Source organism: Leucoraja erinacea, chromosome 1 (genome assembly GCF_028641065.1).
Source record: "Leucoraja erinacea ecotype New England chromosome 1, Leri_hhj_1, whole genome shotgun sequence".
NCBI classification, from domain to species: Eukaryota; Metazoa; Chordata; class Chondrichthyes; order Rajiformes; family Rajidae; genus Leucoraja; species Leucoraja erinaceus.
Window position 1 is genome coordinate 15,900,277 of NC_073377.1, and position 22,049 is coordinate 15,922,325.

At 44.3% G+C, this 22,049-nt stretch overlaps 1 protein-coding gene and 1 pseudogene across 1 annotated transcript in view; both read right to left on the reverse strand.

The window, feature by feature from the left end:
* The window catches only part of loxhd1a (lipoxygenase homology PLAT domains 1a), a 207,014-nt gene that overhangs the window by 61,095 nt on the left and 123,870 nt on the right, over positions 1–22,049 (reverse strand). The window contains exons 23-26 of the mRNA XM_055648000.1: positions 18,749–18,945; positions 15,545–15,737; positions 9,498–9,658; positions 660–954 (exon numbers count right to left, since the gene is read on the reverse strand). Coding sequence (XP_055503975.1) covers positions 660–954; positions 9,498–9,658; positions 15,545–15,737; positions 18,749–18,945 — 846 coding nt within the window. The remainder of the gene's footprint in view (positions 1–659; positions 955–9,497; positions 9,659–15,544; positions 15,738–18,748; positions 18,946–22,049) is intronic.
* Positions 7,191–7,298, reverse strand: LOC129705099 (U2 spliceosomal RNA; annotated as a pseudogene).

Here is a 22,049-nt window from a genome sequence, read left to right on the forward strand (position 1 = left end):
GACCGACTTCGGGAGCTGCAACCGCGAAAGCCTGTGGGACTTACCAGACTTTATTTCCTTCCATCACAGTGAGGAATGTAGGGAATCCGCTGTGGTAGATGTTTACGTTGACTTTTATGTAGTTGTGTGTCTTGTTGCTTTTTTTTAATATGGCTGTATGATAATTCAAATTTCACTGTACCTTAATTGGTACATGTGATAATAAACTGATCTTGAAACCTTGAATTGACAAATGAACCTTTTGGGAATCCCGCACCAGCACTCCGAGTCCCTTTGCACCTCTGATTTATGAATTCTCTCCCTATTTAGAAAATAGTCCACGCCTTTACTCCTACCACCATCATGCAAGACTCTACTCTTTGCTATGCTGTATTCCATCTGCCGCTTCTTTGCCCATCCCCCCAACCTGTCCAAGTCCTTCTGCAGAGACCTTGCTTTCTCTACACTTCCTGCCGCTCCACCCATCTTCGTATCATATTCCAGTCGTATCATTACAGGCATGGTGTTGTATGTACAACATGCCTATCTATGTTAATCCCACATGCCTGCATTAATGGAGCCGTGAAGTCTATTCTACAGCACAAATGGTGCGCCTTCTGCTCCATGGTTCTCCCAGTGGACTTACTAAGTAGTGACAAAGTGCCCAGATTTCTACCCACCTTCAAGGTCATCGGCTTCGTCAGGAAGGAACTCCGCCACCAGCTGCCGGTCTCCCTCATCACTGGCTAGCCAGCGCTGACAGTTGAAGGTGTAGATCTCCACCACTTCCTCCTGCTTGGCATCAGCATCCTCCTCAGCTTTCTTCTTCTTTTTCTTCTTCTTTTTGTCATCTTCCACGGTCCTGGCGCTCAGTCGACTGATTTTGACCCAATCCAGGAACCAGCCCGGAGCCAAGCCGGACCCATCATGGCCGATGCGGAGTTTGACCAGTCTGCCGACATCCAGGGCTTCGATCTACGCACATAAGAAACACCCGCTTTACAACAATGTACAGACGCAAGAAACAGCGTCAAGGGGAGCAGAGTCAAGAGGAGCAAACAGAACAGTTGTGGAGGCTAGTGGAAGGGTGTGCTCCTTCAGCAGGAAGTTGGGGATTGGGGATGATCCATTGTCCCTGATGATGGCACTTGCAGGAAATGTATCCAACTTCAACTGTTGGCGGATCGCCTGGAGCAGGTGAAACTGTGGAGAAAGTGGGAGACAATACATTTACTGAGCTGTTCACTCCACAGCCATAGAAAGTGGGTCGGATATCAAATAATGACAAGATGCAGTTATAGGAAGGAGATTGAGAGCTTCTTAACCTGGTGCCATGACAACAACAGCTTCCTCAATATCAGCAAGACAAGGGGGACTGTGATCGATTTCAGGAAGCGAAGCGGTACATATACCCATACATTGATGGTGTCGAAGTGGTGAGGGTTGAATGCTTCAAGTTCCTAAGAGAAGCACCCTGAGGGAGTTCCGGGACCGCTGGGCTCCACAGGGTGTTGAATGTATCCTCAATAAGGATTGTATCATAATTGTATAATAGTTTATTATGGTTATATGTTTGTATTGTATTTATGGTGGTGGGTTCTGGCTTGTTTTATTGTAGTGTAAATATTATTTTTTAATAATTGAATACATTTTTTGATTTAAAAAAAAAAAAAAAAAAAAAGTTCCTAAGAGTAAATGTCACTAGCAACTTGTACTGGACCTGCCATATCGAAGCAATGGGCACGAAAGCACATCAACATCTCCATCTCCTTAGAAGGCTTAGGAAGTTCAGTATGTCCCCATCAACCCCTACCAACTTCTAAAGATGGGGCGGAAGAAGCATTTTATCCAGATGCATCACAGCATGATTTGGGAACAGCTCCATCCAAGTCCGCAAGAAATTGCAGAGAATTGTGGATGCAGCCCAGACCATCACGCAAACCAACCTCCCTTCCATTGATACAACTTCACTTCACTTCACGCTGCCTCGCCAAGGCCACCAGCATAATCAAGGATGGATCTCACCCAAGCCACTCCCTCTTCTCCCCTCACCCATCAGGCAAGAGGTACAGAAGTGTGATTACACACACCTCCAGATTCAGGGACAGTTTCCTCCCAGTTGTTATCAGGCAACTGAACCATCCTATCACCAGCTGGAGTGCGGTCCTAACCTGCTATCTACCTCATTGTAGACCATCAGACGATTTAAAAAATTGGACTTTACTGGACTTTATCTTGTACTAAACTTTATTCCCTTTATCCTGTATCTGTACACATTGGATGGCTTGATTGAAATCATATGAAGTCTTTCTGCTGCCATCAAAGAAAAGCTTTTCCTTGTACCTCAGTATACATGACAACAATAAACTAAACTAATCATCCACAATTTTGGCTACAGTACAATTGACCTCTCAATGCAAGTTATTAATATAAATTGTTGACAAATGATCTGTCCGCACCTTTGATTCCTGGGATGCCTACGGTGTTTTGACTCTCTGTTGGATGAAATCCCCTATCTGTGATTATGTATCACCCTCCATAACCATATAACCATATAACCATATAACAATTACAGCACGGAAACAGGCCATCTCGGCCCTACAAGTCCGTGCCGAACAACTTTTTTTCCCTTAGTCCCACCTGCCTGCACTCATACCATAACCCTCAATTCCCTTCTCATCCATATGCCTATCCAATTTATTTTTAAATGATACCAATGAACCTGCCTCCACCACTTCCACTGGAAGCTCATTCCACACCGCTACCACTCTCTGAGTAAAGAAGTTCCCCCTCATGTTACCCCTAAACTTCTGTCCCATACCCATGTGCTCTGACCTTGCTCAGTAACCTTTGTTGTGGCACCTTATCAAATGTAGCCTGGAAGTCCAAATGGGCCATTCTTTGGAAATTGAACCAAAATGTCACACACGGGACAGATGGCATCACATAAAGTAATACATTAAAAAAATCTTATTCATCTTATTCTTATTAATCTTATTCATTGCTATTTCCCTACCTACAAAACTATAATGCATGTCTGTTAAAGATATGAACATTCTAGCTTTTTAAAACTCACAGAGTTTGTAAGATAAAACTGAGTTAAGAAAAAAAATGCTTCCCGCGTGAGGTCACACACGTGACCAGCCCTATTTGACCTCTGGCCCTGAACAAACATTATAAGCAAAACATGAACATTTCACTTGATAAACTTTGGAAAAAAATATGAATCATATAGACAGTACAAAACAATATACCTGTAATGCTCTCAGAATTAGAAGAGATGTTTTCCACAATTTTTCATATTTTTGGTCACACACATGTCTAAGAATGGGCCACATACACCATCATTCCCCTTCATTCACACAATTTGCTACATCCTCAAGCAACTCAAGCAGATTTGTCCAACACGATTTTCCTTTCATAAAAAGCACATTGACCCTGAGTGATTGATTGCCTTGTGATTTTCTAAAAACCTTCCTATTATCTTCTTCTGAAGGGATTCCAGGATTTTCCTAATCATAGATGTTGGATTAAATGGCCTATAATAGTAAGATTAAACGAGAACTTACCAGTTTGAAGTTTGATCTGTATTTTATGAGGAGTTACGATGAGGGATTTCGTGAAGAACCCCGCTTCCACGCATGCGTGTCATACTTCAAAGCAGCGGTGTGAGGTCACAGGAACCTATAATGATCTAACATAGTAAGATTATCAAAGAGATACCAGTTTTTGATATGATCATACGAGGGTGGGAGCGGAGGGCACGAAATCCCTCATCGTAACTCCTCATAAAATACAGATCAAACTTCAAACTGGTAAGTTCTCGTTTAATCTTACTATTTTACTTCGGAGTCACGTGAGTGACTTCGTGAAGATTTCAAAGCTCTGTGACCTCATGCCGTGGAACGAGTCCATGCTTCACAACTGCCTTGGGTATTGGGAGAGAGCATCATTAGTAGTTTTAAAACACAATTATACAAAGAGTTGTGTGGTATAACGAAAAAATATAACACTTTTTAAAAATTTGACAATCATAACCCTGTAACCTATCGGGCAAATTATTTTGTTGAACCTAAAATGTTTTGTTAATACAATGATGGCTCCAAATAAACTGGTTTATTATACAACCTGTGGAAAAACCCTTTTTTAAAATGACCCTCCTGCCATTCTGAGGATTTGGTCTGTGGGTACCTGTACAATATTGCTGCGGATGTTGCTGCAGTCCTGGTGGAATGAGAGTTGGAACATCAGTGTCTATTCCTGCCATTTTGAGCCACCTTGATATAGTTTGAGTCGTGACCCTATCATGCAGTTTCTTGTAAGAGATAAACAACTCCATACTCTGACCTCGAATGTTCCGAGTATATGCTATGTATTGTTAGATGTGTCTTGTTATACACAGTCGTTTGCCATATGGGTGTACCATAAAATCAAACCCTAGACCCGAGGAACCCGATCTGTTTTCTTTTATTAAATCCTGTATGACAACACCAGTTTCTCGGTGAGATGATCAGGGAGTCCAGGCTCTGTTTGCTTAATGGCTGGACTTGTTGTGCGGTAAATAACACCATGAGCATAACCATCTTCCTGGTCTGTTACTGAAGTGACAACGCTGTTATGAGCTACAAGCTCCTCAGCATGTTGAGAAAACGACACCCACGTCCCAGATTTCGGAGTACCTGGTTTGCTTACCAGGGGTGCGCTCCCACCGCGTGCCGTTCCGATCCTTGTGATAGGTAATTGGAGAGTGCACTTGTGGCACTATTAATGGCACTGTAGCTCCATCGATTATCCTAATGGAGGCTTGTTAAAAATCCCAATACGGCCAGAATGTTTTTGGCCTTTTGGTCGAGATTGTTGTCCAAGCAGTATATGCCCCATTTCTTGATGTGTCCAAGGTACTGCTTCCGTGTTGACAGTCTTAGTGCAGATGAGATGAGATTCATCGTCCTGTCTGACAGTGTAGTGGGTCTGTTAGACTCTACAAATCAATAAATCCATAGTGTTATGGCATGGAGTCTCCAGTCACTGGATAAATCAATTTTTTTTTTTTTTTTTTTTTTTTTTTTTTTTTTTTTTTTTTTTTTTTTTTTTTTTTTTTGGCAATGTTCATAGGGAACATGGTTCTAACACCATCCCCTGTAAGACTGAAAACCATGATTGAGAAGGTCAGTCGGGTATTCTGAAAATTCCAGATGCCGAGTGTGGTTGAATTTTCCCTAGTACCCCATTGATGGGTCCGAAGGGGGGGAAAACCTCACACCCTATGGCTTATTTACATAACAATGCCAAGCTGGTTTACGAATTTTAGTACATAATATTGGGGCTAATGATTGCCCCTTTTGTAAGCTCTATATTGCCAAAGTTCCTCTATTGAGTCAATGCCTGCCATATAGAAACCCGTAACTGACACCAAGTCTTTATCAATAATAAGAGCATCCATCTTAAAATGAATATCTAGAACAAATGTGTTTAGGGTTAAATCAATGATAATCCTGCAACCCTACTCTATTTTATTTTAATAAATATGTTCAATCCAATCTTTCGTGTACAAATCTTGTAGCACCATGTGGGTTTTAGATTGTTTGGTTTATGTAAGGACAAAATGCCCTTCTGGTGTATGATGTACTGTGGTTATTGGGATGAGAAAAAACCCTATCAGATAACCCTGAATACTGCTGAGATTATATGAATCTGTAGTGATTATATATACCATACATAACTGTAGTGTTGCAACCTCCCCTACCCTCGTAGGTCCCTATTTTAACAGAAGAAAATAAGGTTCTGGTTTAATATTTCTTGTTCGGGGTTGTGTGGGAGGTTTAGGCTTCCGCATCTTCCAGGGTGGCCGCCCTGGCCATACCCTAAAACGGATCCTGCAGGTTATATTGATTTCTGACACTGCTACTGGTATGAGCCACATTTTTTATGGCCTTGCCTGTGGCTGGTATCATGCTCCAAAATAGGCCCTTGCGCTGGCCTTAATGAGCCCCAGTGTCTTGGCTTAGTCCACACACGGTTCTTTGTTTGCAAATGGTAGCATTTTTGGGGTCCTAGTGCTGGCTGAATGGTCGCCTTCCACTTGTAGTTCAGGTCATATTGCATATTATTAAACAGATCTAGTGCGTCTTGATGGTCTTTGGTTACCTACGTTTAGTCCAGGGTGCGGGTGTATGCTATGATGCCTTCCGTCAATCCCTTGAAGGTTCTCTGGATCTTGAGGTCCTGGTTCCTGATGTTCGTCCATATGCTGCCAAATGCATTGGTTTACACTGGGCACCTGTAATGCCTCACCGTTGCCAGGTGGCAGATGTCTGGCCAGTGTTTGTAAATTTTTTCCCTGTTGACGTTTGTGGCCAGACATATAGTAATACTATTGCCATCCTGGATCCAAGTCTACCCATGTTTGACTTGGTTAAAGTAATCAGCCACCATGTCCAGCAGAGTCCCTGCTGTGTTAGGATCATGGGACGCTGTATTACCAGGCTCTGGCCCATCAGGGTCCTGCCTACTCTTTTTTATAGAGTTAGAGATCTCTAGGGTCCCGCACGGGGTACCCATGTGGGCTTAACTGCTGCCCACTTGTCTTTTGTTCTGCGGACCCCTCTTGCAAGTCAACCCAGAACTGACCCACAGTGCTCCCCTCTGATGGGGTAGAAGCATTGTGCAGCCCTCAAAGAGGTACTGCTGTGGTTTTATCACGTTGGAGCAAGGCTCCATACACCGCTTCTTCCCGCTCCAGCCCTCTCGGGCGCTGGTTGCCGGCGGTTATATGCAAAGTCGGACCCTTCTGAGTCCACTACCTTGTTTAATTTGTGTCTAGCCTACCGCTCGGTCACATGGATCTGGCCGGTGCGGGGCCGACATCGGGCACAGCTGATCCCACTACGGTTGATCCAAGTGCCGCTGGCTCCACGGTCCTCCTCCTCCAGTTTTGTCCTTCCTTCCGCGAAGTGGATATGGCCGGTGAGGGGGATAACTGGCACAGCTGCTTCCATCTATTTCTTTAACCCGGCTTCAACGCTCTCAGCACTCCTGGCTGCTCCTTTATCTTAGACCCCTGGGACCCACCCCCGTACTGACGGTACTGGTCCCTAGTGGTCGTTGCAGCCGGCCAACCCCACTCTAATGCCCTCAATTCTGGGCACTCCTACTTATATGGTCCTTAGCTAAGGGACATATAAGACATTAAAACTGATGATAACAGCTACTATAGTTTTTATTTAATATATATGGTCCGTAGATAAGGGGTGTATCAGATATTAAACTGATAAGAACAGATACTACACTTGATCTTAGCCAAAAAGCCAAGAAGCGATTATTGTAACTAAAACCCCGATGGGACTGACCCTGGTACTCACATACTGGTCCCTTGTAGTAGATTGCAGCCAGTCAACTGCGAAGTCCTTTGCTGTCGAGAAATGAACTTTCTCACCATGCTGGAGCGAAGTTGGGCACAGGTGTTTTTCCCTCTCCGGGAATCGATGTGCCCATGCTGCTCCTGCCGTTGCCAGCTCCTCACGAAGTGCCAGCTGTCACTGCTGCTGCCTGTGCTGCTGCCGCTGCCTGTGCTGCTGCCGCTGTCTGTGCTCCTGCAGCTGTTAGTGCTGCTGCAGCTGCCGGCTCCCACTGCTGCTGCCGCTGCCGCTGCCGCTCCTCCGTGGTTCTCCCGCCGGCCTTACATGGACCTGGTCCATGTCTGCACCTAGAAGGTAAGTTGAAGGAAACGCAGGGTCTCTTACCTGCTGTTCCCGACTTTCCTTCTCCCGCCGGTGACCGTCGTTCCCTGTGTCGGGTTCGAGCCGCTTGGACCGACCCCGGTGTTCACGGGCCTGGTCCTTCGCGGCAGTTCCGCAGCCGGTAACCCCGGCTGTACCTATGGATCCCCTGGACCCTGGGCCTTACCTTTTGAAGAAGGTTTTCAGCCCGAACGTCCCGTTCCGACTCCATCAGTGCCGCTGCACTCGCTGGTCCGAGCTGTCTGTCCCGCAGCCTCTGCGCTGGCTGCTACCGACTGCTCCCAAGCCAGTCTCGTTTGAGACTGGCATAGGGACCTTTTTTACTTTGCTTCCCGCCCGGCCGAGAGGTGAATTTTGCCGGTGCGGGAGCAAAGTCGGGCTCAGGTTGTTCCCCTCCAGGGAAACTCGTGCTGTTGCTGCTGCTGGCTGCTCGCCCTCCACGGGTCTCCCCGCCGGCTTTCCGCAGCCACCTAAAGGTAAGTAGTAAAAAAGGAACGCAGAGTCTCTTACCTGCTGTTCCCGACTTTCAAATTCTCCCGCTTGGGGAACGCCGTTCCCCCCTGTGTGACTCGTTGCAATGCGTGTAGCGATATGACACGCATGCGTGGAAGCGGGGTTCTTCACGAAGTCACTCACGTGACTCCGAAGTAAAATCTCCTGTTTTCTGCTTCTCACTGTACCAATCTTGGGTCTTTTCATTTGTTCTTGCTTTTCCCCCCAAAATTTCCATATACCATCAGTCAGAGTCAAGCTCTCCTGTGTTTAAGTGATTTGTGAAAGGATCAAAGGCAATGGGTGGGGAAATGTTTCTTCACTTGCCGCCTTACCTCTCTGAGCTGCTCCACCCATATGCTCCTGCCCGGTCCCTCAGGTCAGCTAGTCAGCTGCTCCTGGAGGTACCGAGGTCTAGTCGGAGGCTCAGAGGGGATAGAGCCTTCTCTGTTGCTGCCCCGGCACTCTGGAACACCCTGCCGTTGCACATCAGACAGGCCCCCTCTCTGTCCATCTTCAAATCCAGTGTTAAGACACATTTGTACTCCCTGGCTTTTGACCATGCCTGACGCTTTGCTTCTGTTTTTGGTGTTTTTGATGTTTCTTTATTTTACATGTCTTTTCCTACTATTTCTTTTGATTGTTATTTTTGGTGTGTATTAACTTTTTGTCAATGATTAGTGATGTACAGCACTTTGTTGCAGCTATGTTTGTTTTTAAAGTGCTCTATAAATAAATAATAATAATTATTATTATTATTCACAACCAAAGGTTAGCATTGGAAATATAACATTTGACAATGGAGGTGGATTTGGTTATGGCTTTCTGGAAGGGAATTAGATCAATATCTGAAAGAAAAATAAATCTACGGCTATGGGAGAGGATTCATGCATGGATCCAGCATGGACATAAGGCAGTTAACATTTTTTTCTGCTACCATTCTATGCTCATATGAAATGCATGTGCCATGTGTGTCTCATGATGCTACATAAGACTTAGGCTTCACATGCGTGTCTCGTTAGGCTTCCTACAAACAGGTTCTGGGATGATTTAAGACACTACGTTTGAAAATTGCTGTAAACTATATAGTAGTGCCTCCAGTACCATCTTTATTTGCAGCTGCTTACTCCTTCTGAATAGGAAGAGCATGCAACAATATCATATTGATGATAATGAGCTTCAAGTCGCAGGTCCTAGTCCTGCTTGACTTAATATCCACACTTTCCTCCCCACTCGAAAAACCTCCTCCAGTAACTGTCCTTCAGCCTTGTCTGTAGCCAAGCCTACCTTAAACATTTCTGTTTCTCTTCGGACAAAGTTGTTCGAGCGGCTTTGGAGGCGGATTACTTCCGTTTTTCCTAATTTTCCGTAAATCTGGATGAAGACTTCAGCGTCAGTGCCAGCTCCAGCGACATCACCTGTGCGTACCTCCACTTCATAGTTGATCACTGGCCAGAGACACAAGTGAATTGGAATAAGACACACTAATGGTCCATACTGAATTGGACTAAAGAGTGCATGGCAAGACAGCCCTTAATAATGTACGACAAGGGGGTAAATCCACTGATTTTGCTGCACGTCGCTATGATGTAGCTGCACCACAATTTTCTCATTTATATCCCCTCATAGTTTCTTATATGACATTACAGATGCCAATTTGCCCCATTGTGGTTATGCTGGCTTGCAGAAAAATACCCATTCCACCAACTATTTCTCAATAGCCCAATCTCTCTCAGGTGCACACCATTTACTGCTAATAGAAACTATACGCCGCTTAGTTTGGGTTACATCGTTTGGGAATAGCTTTGCGCAAGACTGCAAGAAATTGCAGTGAGTGGGGGATGGAGACCAATCCATCACACAGATCAGACATCCCATCACTGACTCCATCTACTCTTCGCATGGCCTTGGAAGAGTAGCCAGCATAATCAAAGACTTGTCCCATCCCAGTCATTCCTATGCCCATTGGGCAAAATGGTACAGAAGCTTCAATGTATGCTCCACGTTTCTCAGGAACAGCTTCTTTCTCACGTTTATCATGCTTCTGAATGGATACTCCATAGACTAGGATACTGTCCAAATCATCTCCACCCCATTGCAGACATTGGACGTTGTCTATGGAACCATTGCAGTATTGCTGTATTCTGCACTCTGTCCTTCCCCTTTGCTTTATCTATTGTAATTTAGTTTGATTACTGTATTTATGTACAGTATTATTTGATTCGATTGGATAGCATGGAAACTAAAGCTTCTCACTGTGCCTCAGTACATGTGACAATAGTAAACCTAAACACTAAAGTTGCCAATTAACCCACCAGGTGAGGACATGGAAGGAAACTGGACCATCTGGGGGAAACCCATGTGGTCACGGAAAGAATGTGCAAACTCCACATAGACAGCAGCAGAGCCATAATAGAAATGGGATTGATGGGGCTGTGAGGCTAGCACTGAACAAGTTTGATTGTGATCATTTTGAGTGTGCCATTTTGATCTTGCATCAAATCGTTTTTTAGATAATTCTCTCAGGAAATAAATGATGCAAACATATTTCTGACTCATTCTGTGGAATCCATAAAATTGAGATCATCTTCACCCATCTATTTTGCATAATCCCCTTGAGCATAACTCACTAAATGTTTCATCCAATAGTACATATGTCTGATCCAAAATCACTAAATTATAACCAAGACAGAACACAAGACATTTGATTGATTGCAGGACAATTTCATGTAAATGAAAGACCACCGGGTGGCGCTGTACATGGCAGCCTCGCCAACAGCCTGTCTTGTCCCTTTCTATGTTTGTTTATTTTTAGTCAGTTTTATTTGTATGTTTTAGTGTATCTTTAATTTTGTATTATGTGGGGGGTGCGGGAGGGGGGGAAACTTCTTTAATCTCCTCCCACTCCTCCTCCTATCTCCATCCGGTGGCGCTGTTGCTAGCTGCTTGCCCCCACGGTCTGGCTGTCTTTTTTAAATTTGTTATGTTTAGAGTGTGTTTTTTTAGTTTTTTAGTTTTTTCGGTATTTTATGTGGGGGGAAGCGGGTAGGGTAAGGGGGAAACCGTCCTTCAGTCGTTTCCTGGCGAGGATGCGGCTATTAACGGCGGCGAGGCGCTGGAAACATCGCGGAGCGGGTGAGGCCTTCCGGGGATCACAACTTGGATCTCCAGAGTGTTGGGCCGCTGCTCCAACATCGCGGAGCTGTGGGTGCAGAGCTCCTAACGCGGGCGGCGCTGACCTCAACATCGTGGAGTCCTGGGACCTATTGCCGGGGCTCGCCAGCGCGAATCTCCGCCCAGCGCGGCCTGTGGACATCGGGAGCCGCGGACCCCGGTGGAAAGTGGCCAACGTGAATTTCCCGGCGAGAGGGCCTGAATATCGGGCCGCCCGTAGCATTCTAGGAACTAGTCGCGGCCTCATTATGGACGCCGCGAGTTTTTCAACATGTTGAAAAATTAGCAGCAACGAGAATGAAGCCGCCATGGAGAGTAGCGAGAATTCTTGAGCTGTAGGTGGGTTGCCAGGAAGTCCTAATGGGTTGACAGGAAGTCGAAGGTTTTCGGAGGTTGGCGTAGGTTGTAGCCGGTGCTGACTGGTGAATTTCATTGGGAAAAAAAAAGGTAAGTAGTAGTTTTCAGAAACAAGGATAACAGACCGATGTTAAATGTCCGCCGAACTTCACAGCCGTGTATCTCTGGCTTTTTAAAAGTTGTCTCCACTCCTTCTCTCCCCTTCTCCCCCCCCCCCCTCTTTTAAAGGACTTACCGTACACTGTGCTTTAACGGTCTTTTTACAGTGCCAACTTTCCTGTTCATCGCGGTGTATGTCTGTATCATCTTGGCTTTGCAACGTGTGAATTTTTTAGACAGCGCTCCCTCCGCTCACTATGTCCCCCACTTGCATTACGGCTGGTGAAAGAAGCGATGTGTGTGTGTGTATGTGTGTTCCACTCTGACTGTCGCCGTTCCAGTTGCCGGTTTTTCAGGTGACTGCCGGCAACTTGACAGTCGCCTGCAGTCCGCTGAAAAATCACCTAAGTGGGACAGGCCTATTTGTCTTACAGTACATCGGTAGTGGGGAAGATGCTCGAGTTGATCATTAAAGATGTTATAGCAACGCATTTGGAAAGCAGTGACAGGATCATTCAAAGTCAGCATGGATTTATGAAGGGGAAATCATAGAAACATAGAAATTAGGTGCAGGAGTAGGCCATTCGGCCCTTCGAGCCTGCACCGCCATTCAATATGATCATGGCTGATCATCCAACTCAGTATTCCGTACCTGCCTTCTCTCCATACCCTCTGATCCCCTTAGCCACAAGGGCCACATCTAACTCCCTCTTAAATATAGCCAATGAACTGGCCTCAACTACCCTCTGTGGCAGAGAGTTCCAGAGATTCACCACTCTCTGTGTGAAAAAAGTTCTTTGCATCTCGGTTTTAAAGGATTTCCCCCTTATCCTTAAGCTGTGACCCCTTGTCCTGGACTTCCCCAACATCGGGAACAATCTTCCTGCATCTAGCCTGTCCAACCCCTTAAGAATTTTGTAAGTTTCTATAAAATCCCCTCTCAATCTCCTAAATTCTGGAGAGTATAAACCTAGTCTATCCAGTCTTTCTTCATATGAAAGTCCTGATATCCCAGGAATCAGTCTGGTGAACCTTCTCTGCACTCCCTCTATGGCAATAATGTCCTTCCTCAGATTTGGAGACCAAATTTGTACGCAATACTCCAGGTGTGGTCTCACCAAGACCCTGTACATCTGCAGTAGAACCTCCCTGCTCCTATACTCAAATCCTTTTGCTATGAAAGCTAACATACCATTCGCTTTCTTCACTGCCTGCTGCACCTGCATGCCTACTTTCAATGACTGGTGTACCATAACACCCAGGTCTCGCTGCATCTCCCCTTTTCCTAGTCGGCCACCATTATCTTCTGGAATTCTTTGAGGATGTAACAAGTAGAATGGATAAGGGACAGCCAGTGGATGTGGCGTATCTGAACTTTCATAAAGCCTTTGACAAGGTCCCACATGAGATCAGTGTGCAAAATTTGAGCAAATGGTCTTGGGGGTAGGGTATTGACGTGGATAGAGAATTGGTTGGCAGACAGGAAGCAAAGAGTAGGAATTAACGGGCCATTTTCAGAATGGCAGGCAGTGACTAGTAGGGTGCTGCAAGGCTCGGTGCTGGGACACCAGCTATTTACAATATATATTAATGATTTAAACAAGGGAATTAAATGTAACATCTCCAAGTTTGCAGATGACACAAAGCTGGGTGGCAGTGTGAGCTGCCATGAGGATGCTATGAGGTTGCATGGTGACTTGGACAGGTTGGGAGAGTGGGCAGATGCATGGCAGATGCAGTATAATGTGGATAAATGTGAGGTTATCCATTTTTTAACAAGGCGGCAGATTATTATCTGAATGGTGTCAGATTAGGAAAAGGGGAGGCGCATCGCGACCTTGGTGTCCTTGTAATTCAGTCACTGAAAGTAAGCCTGCAGGTACAGCAGGCAGTGAAGAAAGCTAAAGGCGCGTTGGCCTTCATTACGTGTATAGGAGCTTAGGAGCAAGGAGGTCCTACTGCTGTTGTACAGGGCCTTGGTGAGACTGCATCTAGAGTATTGTGCACAATTTTGGTCTCCTAATTTGAGGAAGGACATTATTGCTATTGAGGGAATGCAGCGTAGGTTTACCAGGTTAATTCCCAGGATGGCGGGACTGACATATGATGAAAGAATGGGTCGACTGGACTTGTATTCACTGGAATATAGAAGGATGAGAGGAAAAACATATAAAATTCTTAAAGAATAGGACAGGCTAGATACAGGAAAAATGTTCCCGATGTTGGGGGAGTCCAGAACCAAGAGTCACAGTTTAAGAATAAGGGGTAGACCATTTAGGACTGAGATGTGGAAAAACTTTTTCACCCAGAAAGTTGTGAATCTGTGGAATTCTCTGCCACAGAAGGCAGTGGAGGCCAATTCGCCGGTGTTTTCAAGAGAGAGTTAGGTTTAGCTCATTGTGCTAACGGAATCAAGGGATACTGATTTTAGTTGATCAGCCATGATCATATTGAATGGCGGTGCTGGCTCGAGGGGCCGAGTGGCCTACTTCTATGTTTCTATGAATATCCTTGTGAGGGATCGCAGAGGGAATTTCTGGAATTGTTTAGATCATAGTGGATGTAATAGCATCAGGAATTTGGGAAACGATGTGTAACGCATGAGTCCCTCAGTTTAATTTACTTTAGTTTAGTTTAGAAATACAGCATAGAAACAGGTCTTTAGACCCATCAATAATCGACAACGACCATTAATCACCCATTCACAATATTTCTATGTTATCTCACTTTCACACACATTCCCTACACATTGGGGACAATTTACGGAAGGTAATTAACCTACAAACCCACACGTCTTTGGGATATGGGAGGGACGTGGGAAAGCCACGTGGTCACAAGGAGAACGTGCAAACTACACACAGAGAGCACCCAAGGTCAGGATCAAACCCGGGTCTGTGGCGCTGTGAGGCAGCAGCTCTACCAGCTGCGCCACTGTCTGTCTGAAGAAGGGTTTCGACCCGAAACGTTGTCTATCTCCTTCGCTCCATAGATGCTGCCGCACCCGCTGAGTTTCACCAGCACTTTTGTGTACCACTGTGACATAATATTAATTATGTTTTTTTTAGTTTTAGTTTCAAAGATACAGCGTGGAAGTAGGCCCTTTCGGCCCACCGGGTCTGCGCCGACCAGCGATCCCCGCACATTAACACTATCCTATACCCACTAGGGACAATTTTAACATTTTACCAAGCCAATTTATCTACATACCTACATATCTCGTAGCCAACCCACGCATGTCACGGGGAGAACGTACTAACTCCGTACAGACAGCACCCGGGTCTCCAGCTTATTCACTATAAGGCAGCAACTCTACCATTGCGCCACCATTTAAGAAACAGTTAGACAGATACATGGATAGGACAGGTTTGGAGGGATAGGGACCAAAAGCAGGCAGGTGGGACTAGTGTTTAAGAAGGAACTGCAGATGCTGGAAAATCCCAGGTACACAACAATGCTGGAGAAACTCAGCGGATGCAGCAGCATCTATGGAGCGAAGGAAATATGCAACGTTTCGGGCTGAAACCCTTCTTCAGACTGATGGTGGGACTAATGCAGCTGGGACATGTGGGCTAGTTGGGCTGAAGGGATTGTTTCCACTTGGTCTCACTCTATGTCTCGATGACCATGGATCTTCAGACATTTTCTTTGAAGACAACCTAGGTGAGAATCTTCATTTCAAAGCTTTACCTAGTTTGTGTGCTTACGTTTCTCAATCTCTGTGATCTCACTGGGATATATTTCGATCTCAGTCTTGCCATCTGACTCATCCCTGCACAGCCATCGATGAGCAGGGAACATGTATTCCTTCCCGTGTGCTGGAACCCTGATCTGAACATTGTCCAGGAACCAGCCAGCTCGCAGGCCGACGTTGTCATGTCCGATCAGCAGGCGTTTCAGCTTGGGACAAGAAGATGTTAGAATATCAATTCTTTGAACAACTTTACACACATTCAAGTGCAAAAAGTAGAGAGATTGAGATTTGGTCACCATGCACTGATCCTGGCAATGGTGACGCGAGGTGTGTTACTATTTCATAGAGTCAGAGAGCGATACAGCACGGAAAAGGCACAGAGACCACACCAACCATCAACTACCCATCTTTACATTCATCTTGCCTCAATCCACTTTATTATTTCCATCATCTCCGCACCCACATCCCAGAATCTGCCACTTATTTATTATTTATTAGGTACAATCTACAATGACAATTACTCTATCGACCTACACATTTTTAGGTTATGGGAGGAAACTGGAGCACCTGGAGGAAACCCACATAGTCACTGGGAGAACATGTAAACGCTACACAAAGTCTGAAGAATATACTTGTTCAAAATGTTTTTATATGCATTAGGAATTCTCATCCTGGTAGAAATACTGGTGTATGTTAGTGTATGTTAATTACTACTAACATAATTATACATTTACCAATGTATGTACCAATCTATATAGAAAGTATCTTGACTGGTTGCATCATGGGCTGGTGTGACAATTCCAATGCATAAGAATGCAAGAAGCTGCAGGGAGTAGTGGACTCAGCCTGGTCCGTCATGGTCATGGTCATAGACAGGTACATGGATAGGACAGGTTTAGAGGAATATGGACCAAGCGCAGGCAGGTTGGACTAGTGTGGATGGGACATGTTGGTGGGAGTGGGCAGGTTGGGCTGAAGGGTCTGTTTCCACGCTGTATGAGTCTGTGACCCTCCCTACTATCTTAATCATCCACACGAGGTGCTGCCTCAGGTAGACAGCATCATCAAGGATACCCATCATCTGGGCCAAGCTGTTATATTGCTGCTATCGCCAGGCAGGAGATACAGATGGATGAAGTGGGGGAGGGGGGGGCGAACAAGGAGGACCTGCCCTGGGATACTTTGTAACGTTGTCAACGCCATTTATGTGGTGATTCTTAACATACTTTGGGTATGCAAAACAATGAACATCACCGTGACTCATCACATGTGACAATAAAGCATTCAATCATTCTTTCACTCATTCACTCATTCATTCAATATAATACCATTTATTGTCATTTGAACCTCAAATGAAGTTCAAACAAAATTTGGTTTCTGCAATCATACAACAAGAAAAAAAACCCAAAACACCATGCATTCATTCATTCATGCATTCAATCATTCATTCATTCAAACATTAATTCAATCACTCATTCATCCATTCAATCACTCATGCATTCATTCACTCATTCACTCAATCAATCATACATTCATACATTCATTCAATCATTCATTCATTCATTCATTCATTCATTCATTCATTCAATTCATTCATTCATTCATTCATCCATTCATTCATTCATTCAATTCATTCATTCATTCATTCATTCAACCATTCATTCATTCATTCATTCAATCATTCATTCATTCATTCATTCATTCATTCATCATTCATTCATTCATTCATCATGCATTCATTCATTCATTCATTCATCATGCATTCAATCATTCATTCATTCATCATTCATTCATTCAATCATTCATTCATTCATTCATTCATTCATCATGCATTCATTCGTACATTCATTCAAGTCCAATAGCACCAGATTCAGAAACAGATACCGTCCAACAATAAGGTGGTCAAAAAGGTCTTTGGCACGTTGGCCTTCATCAGTCAGTGTATTGAGTAAAGAAGTTGGGAGATCATATTGCAGTTGCATAAGACCGTGGTGAGACCGCATTCAGAAGATTGTGTTCAGTTCTGGGCATCATGTTATAGGAAAGATATTGTCAAGCTTGAAAGGGTTGAGAAAAGATTTACAAGGATGTTGCCAGGACTAGAGGGTGTGAGCTATAGGGAGAGGTTGAGTAGGCTGGGTCTCTATTCCATGGAGCGTAGGAGGTAAAGGGTGATCTTTTTTTGGTGTATAAGATCATGAGTGGACTAGATCGGGTAGATGCACAGAGTATTTTACCCAGAGTAGGGGAATTGAGGACCAGAGGACATAGGTTCAAGATGAAGCAGAAAAGATTTAATGGGAATCCGAGAGATAACTTTTTCACACAGAGGGTGGTGGGTGTATGGAACAAGCTGCCAGAGGAGGTAGTTGAGGCTGGGACTATCTCAGCGTTTAAGAAGCAGTTGGACAGGTACATGGATAGGACAGGTTTGGAGAGTTATGGACCAAGCGCAGGCAAGTGGGACTAGGGTAGCTGGGACATTGTTGGCCGGTGTGGGCGAGTTGGGCCGAAGGGCCTGTTTCCACGCTGTATTACTCTATGACTATGACTAAATATCAAGTTCTTGAACTGACGCAGAGCCCTAATCATATCTCAGCAACAGCACATCACGGATTACTTCTTGCACTATCATGGACTTGTTTTTCCAAGTGCATATTTATGGACTAATGTCTTTTTTTGGGCAATTATTTTTTTCTTTTGACTGCAATTCAATTGCAACTGCCCAGAATTAAAATTGTCCTTGGGAGTTGAAAGTTCATTTAAAAAAATGAAGTAATTTGATCCTTTTTGTTTATAACTTCCGTTCATTGCTTTCTGTGAAGATATAGATGAGGAAGAACGTTTGATAGTTAAGCATTGTCATTGTTGGATCTTTAACTTCTCATGGTGTGTTTTTAAGACACAGACTAGAAATTCTCATCAATCAAACACATCATGAACTTGCACGATGAAGGATCCGTCTACCATATTAACTCCGCTCAAATAAATATTTTGGTGTCTGTATTATCACAGCGGGGTGAAATATCTTGTAAAATTGACTGAGCGCTTGTTCACTGACAAAGCCAACGATAATTTAAAGAGAACTTCCATAGAGTAATTGACTTCTACCTGAAGAGGTAGAAGAGAGGTAGAGATACATGGATATAACTTTGAACTTCAATGGATATATTTTCATTATACTGTACATTAGCTCACTTCACTAAGATATACTTACTGTTCCAATATCCATTGTGTCAATGATGAAGACATCCACCTGCCCTTGTTCAAAATAATTTCCCAAGTCGTTGTCAGAGGTGACCAGTGACTGTTTGCTGGTGTCTCCCTTCTCTCCATATAGTTTGATGTGAACTTTAGAATCGCTGCTGGCTCCAGAAACATTCCCTGTCTTCACCATGACATGGTACCGGATATCTGAAATGTTCACCACAGGAGGAGAACTAAATGAAAGATCGCTCACAGCTCCCCAGGTTTGTAGAGAAATAAAGACTGACATTGGTGCTGACTTTCTCCCAACCTCATGCCATAAGTTCATAAGTTATCAGAGCAGAATTAGGCCATTCAGCCCATCAAGTCTCTTCTGTCATTCATTCATCATGGCTGATCTGTCTTTCTCTCACAACCCCATTCTCCTGCCTTCTCCCCATAACCCCCGACACCTTTACTAATCAAGAATCTATCAACCTCAACCTTCAAAATATTAATTGGCTTGGCCTCCGCAGCCTTCTGTGGCAATGAATTCCACAGATTCACCACCCTCTGACTAAAGAAATTCCTCCTCATCTCCTTTCTAAAGGTACGTCCTTTTATTCTGAGGCTACGATCTCAGGTCCTGGGCTCTCCCACTAATGGAAACATTCTCTCCACATCCACTCTATCCAGGCCTTTCACTATTTGATAAGTTTCAATCAGGTCCCTCCTCATCCTTCTAAACTCCAGCGAGTACAGGCCTAATGCTGTCAAATGCCCATCATATGTTAACCCGATCATTCCTCGGATTATTCTCGTAAACCTCCTCTGGACCCGCTCCAGCACCAGCACCAGCACATCCTTCCTCAGATATGAGGCCAAGAATACTCCAAATGCGGTCTGACCAGCACCATATAAAGTCTCAGCATCACATCCTTGTTTTTATATTCTAATCCCCTCAAAATTATAGCTCGCATTGTATTAACCTCCCTTACCACTGATTCATCTCAAATGCTTTATAAGCTCCTGGCACCAGTTCAAAGATGGACAAAGATTGCATGACCAAGATTCTCTTTGTTTGAACTTGAAACTACAAATGGAAATCTGAGACCAAATATTGGATAGTTGCCGACTGCCCTGGTCACGGTCATGAATGGGGGAGATGGAATCTCACAATCCTTTAACCCTGTGCCGAGCTTCTGATTCCTTTTCTTTGATCACCAAATTGCCTTCCATCACATTGCAGCCTACTCGGGCTCCTGGTTCATCAGTTTCTGAATTCTTTGCATGTAATATTGATTCCCTCTTCTGCCTTGGCTCTCCTTTGCTGCATTGCACCGATTCTAATCGTCTGTTCGTCTCCAGTTTTCACTTCTCTGCCATGTTTTCCGCTGCCACAACCTCTCAGCCTACTTACTCTCTCACTACACTCCTTAAAATCTAGCCTTCTGACCAGGAGTTTGATCGGCTTCAAGTCGGCTGACTTGAAGTCATATCTCTGTCCTAAACTACGGCTAACCAACCCCCTGTCCCACTTAGGAAACCTGAACGGAAACCTCTGGAGACTTTGCTCCCCACCCAAGGTTTCCGTGCGGTTCCCGGAGGTTGCAGGTGGTTGCCGGAGGTTGCAGGTAGTGGAAGCAGGTCGGGAGACTGACAAAAACCTCCGGGAACCACACGGAAACCTTGGGTGGGGCTCAAAGTCTCCAGAGGTTTCCGTTCAGGTTTCCTTTCTTTAAAAATATTTTTATTTATTAGAAGTACAGTAAATTACAGTAGTACAAGCCAGATATATCTTATTACATTTATTGTACCCCTTCATTTTTTAAGCTTTAAGGAAAGATAGAAATAAAGAAAGTAGAGAAAGTGAGAGAAAGAAAGGTTTCCTAAGTGGGACAGGGGGTTAATGCTGATAAATGTGAGGTGCTACACCTTGGCAGGACAAATCAAAATAGGACGTACATGGTAAATGGTAGGCAATTGAAGAATACAGTTGAACAGAGGGATATGGGTATAACCGTGCATAGTTCCTTGACAGTGTGAATCTCATATAGATAGGTGGTAAAGAAAGCTTTGGATTTTTAGTGAGAAGATATAAATAGGAAATTGATCCCCCCTGGTATATAAGATAGGATGGTATGTTAACAATTGTACAAGGTGGATGTTTTAACCGAGACCAAATCTGGAGTATGGTGTACAATTTTGGTCGCCCTTGATTATAGGATCTAGACCTTCGGGAGTGGAGTACAGAGGAGACTTTATACTGTGAATTGCCATTGGTTTCCTGGTTTTCCAACAACTAACCCCCTAAGTACAGACATAGGTTTGAATAAGTTTCCCAGGTCTATATTCCTGGACCGCATGGAAGGTGTCTGCTGTTTGCGTGGTGGGTAAAGAAAGCTTTTGAGAGGGATAGCAGAGTTGATATACAAGCTTTTCCCTTTGAGCCTTGGGATTGGTAAGAGGAAGCTTGGGTAAGGGCCAAAGTTTAGGAAGGAGGGGGTACAAAATTGACTTTTGGTGAGACCAGAGTGGGTGGAGGGCAGGTTCATTGGTATCATATTAAATTGTTAAACAATTAATTGGATAGGCATGGCTGGATGAGAAGTTGATGGAGGGGACAACAATAAGCAGGTGGACATGGTTGGGGGAATAAAAAATAAAGATAGACTTGTATTGAAGGCTGTTATGGTGTTATACAAGGGGTGGGGGTTAAGGGCAGGACAATAAGTAGGAAACCGCAGGAAATTTCTTGGATCTCTCCACAGACATGCTGGCCGGTCCCGCTGAGTTTTTTCACAGCATTTTTTGAGATACTATTTGACTTTATCTGAGACATAGTGATGTGTTTGACATCATATCCATGGGTGGTTAAAGAAAGATGGGTTTCCTTTATAAATCAGAGCATTGAGTATAGAAGCTGGGAGTAATGTTAAAATTGTAGGCATTGGTGAGACCAAATATGGAGTATGGTGTACAATTTTGGTCGCCCAATTATAGGAAGGATGTCAACAAAATAGAGAGAGTACAGAGGAGATTTACTAGAATGTTGCTGGGTTTCAACAAGGGTTACAGACATAGGTTGAATAAGTTAGGTCTTTATTCTCTGGAGCGCAGAAGGTTAAGGGGGGACTGGTAGAGGTCTTTAAAATGATGAGAGGGATAGACAGAGTTGATGTGGACAAGCTTTTTCCCGTTGATGATAGGGAAGATTCAAACAAGAGAACCTGACTTAAGAATTAAGGGACAGAAGTTTAGGGGTAATATGAGGGGGAACTTCTTTACGCAGAGAGTGGTGGCGGTGTGGAATGAGCTCCCAGTGGAAGTGG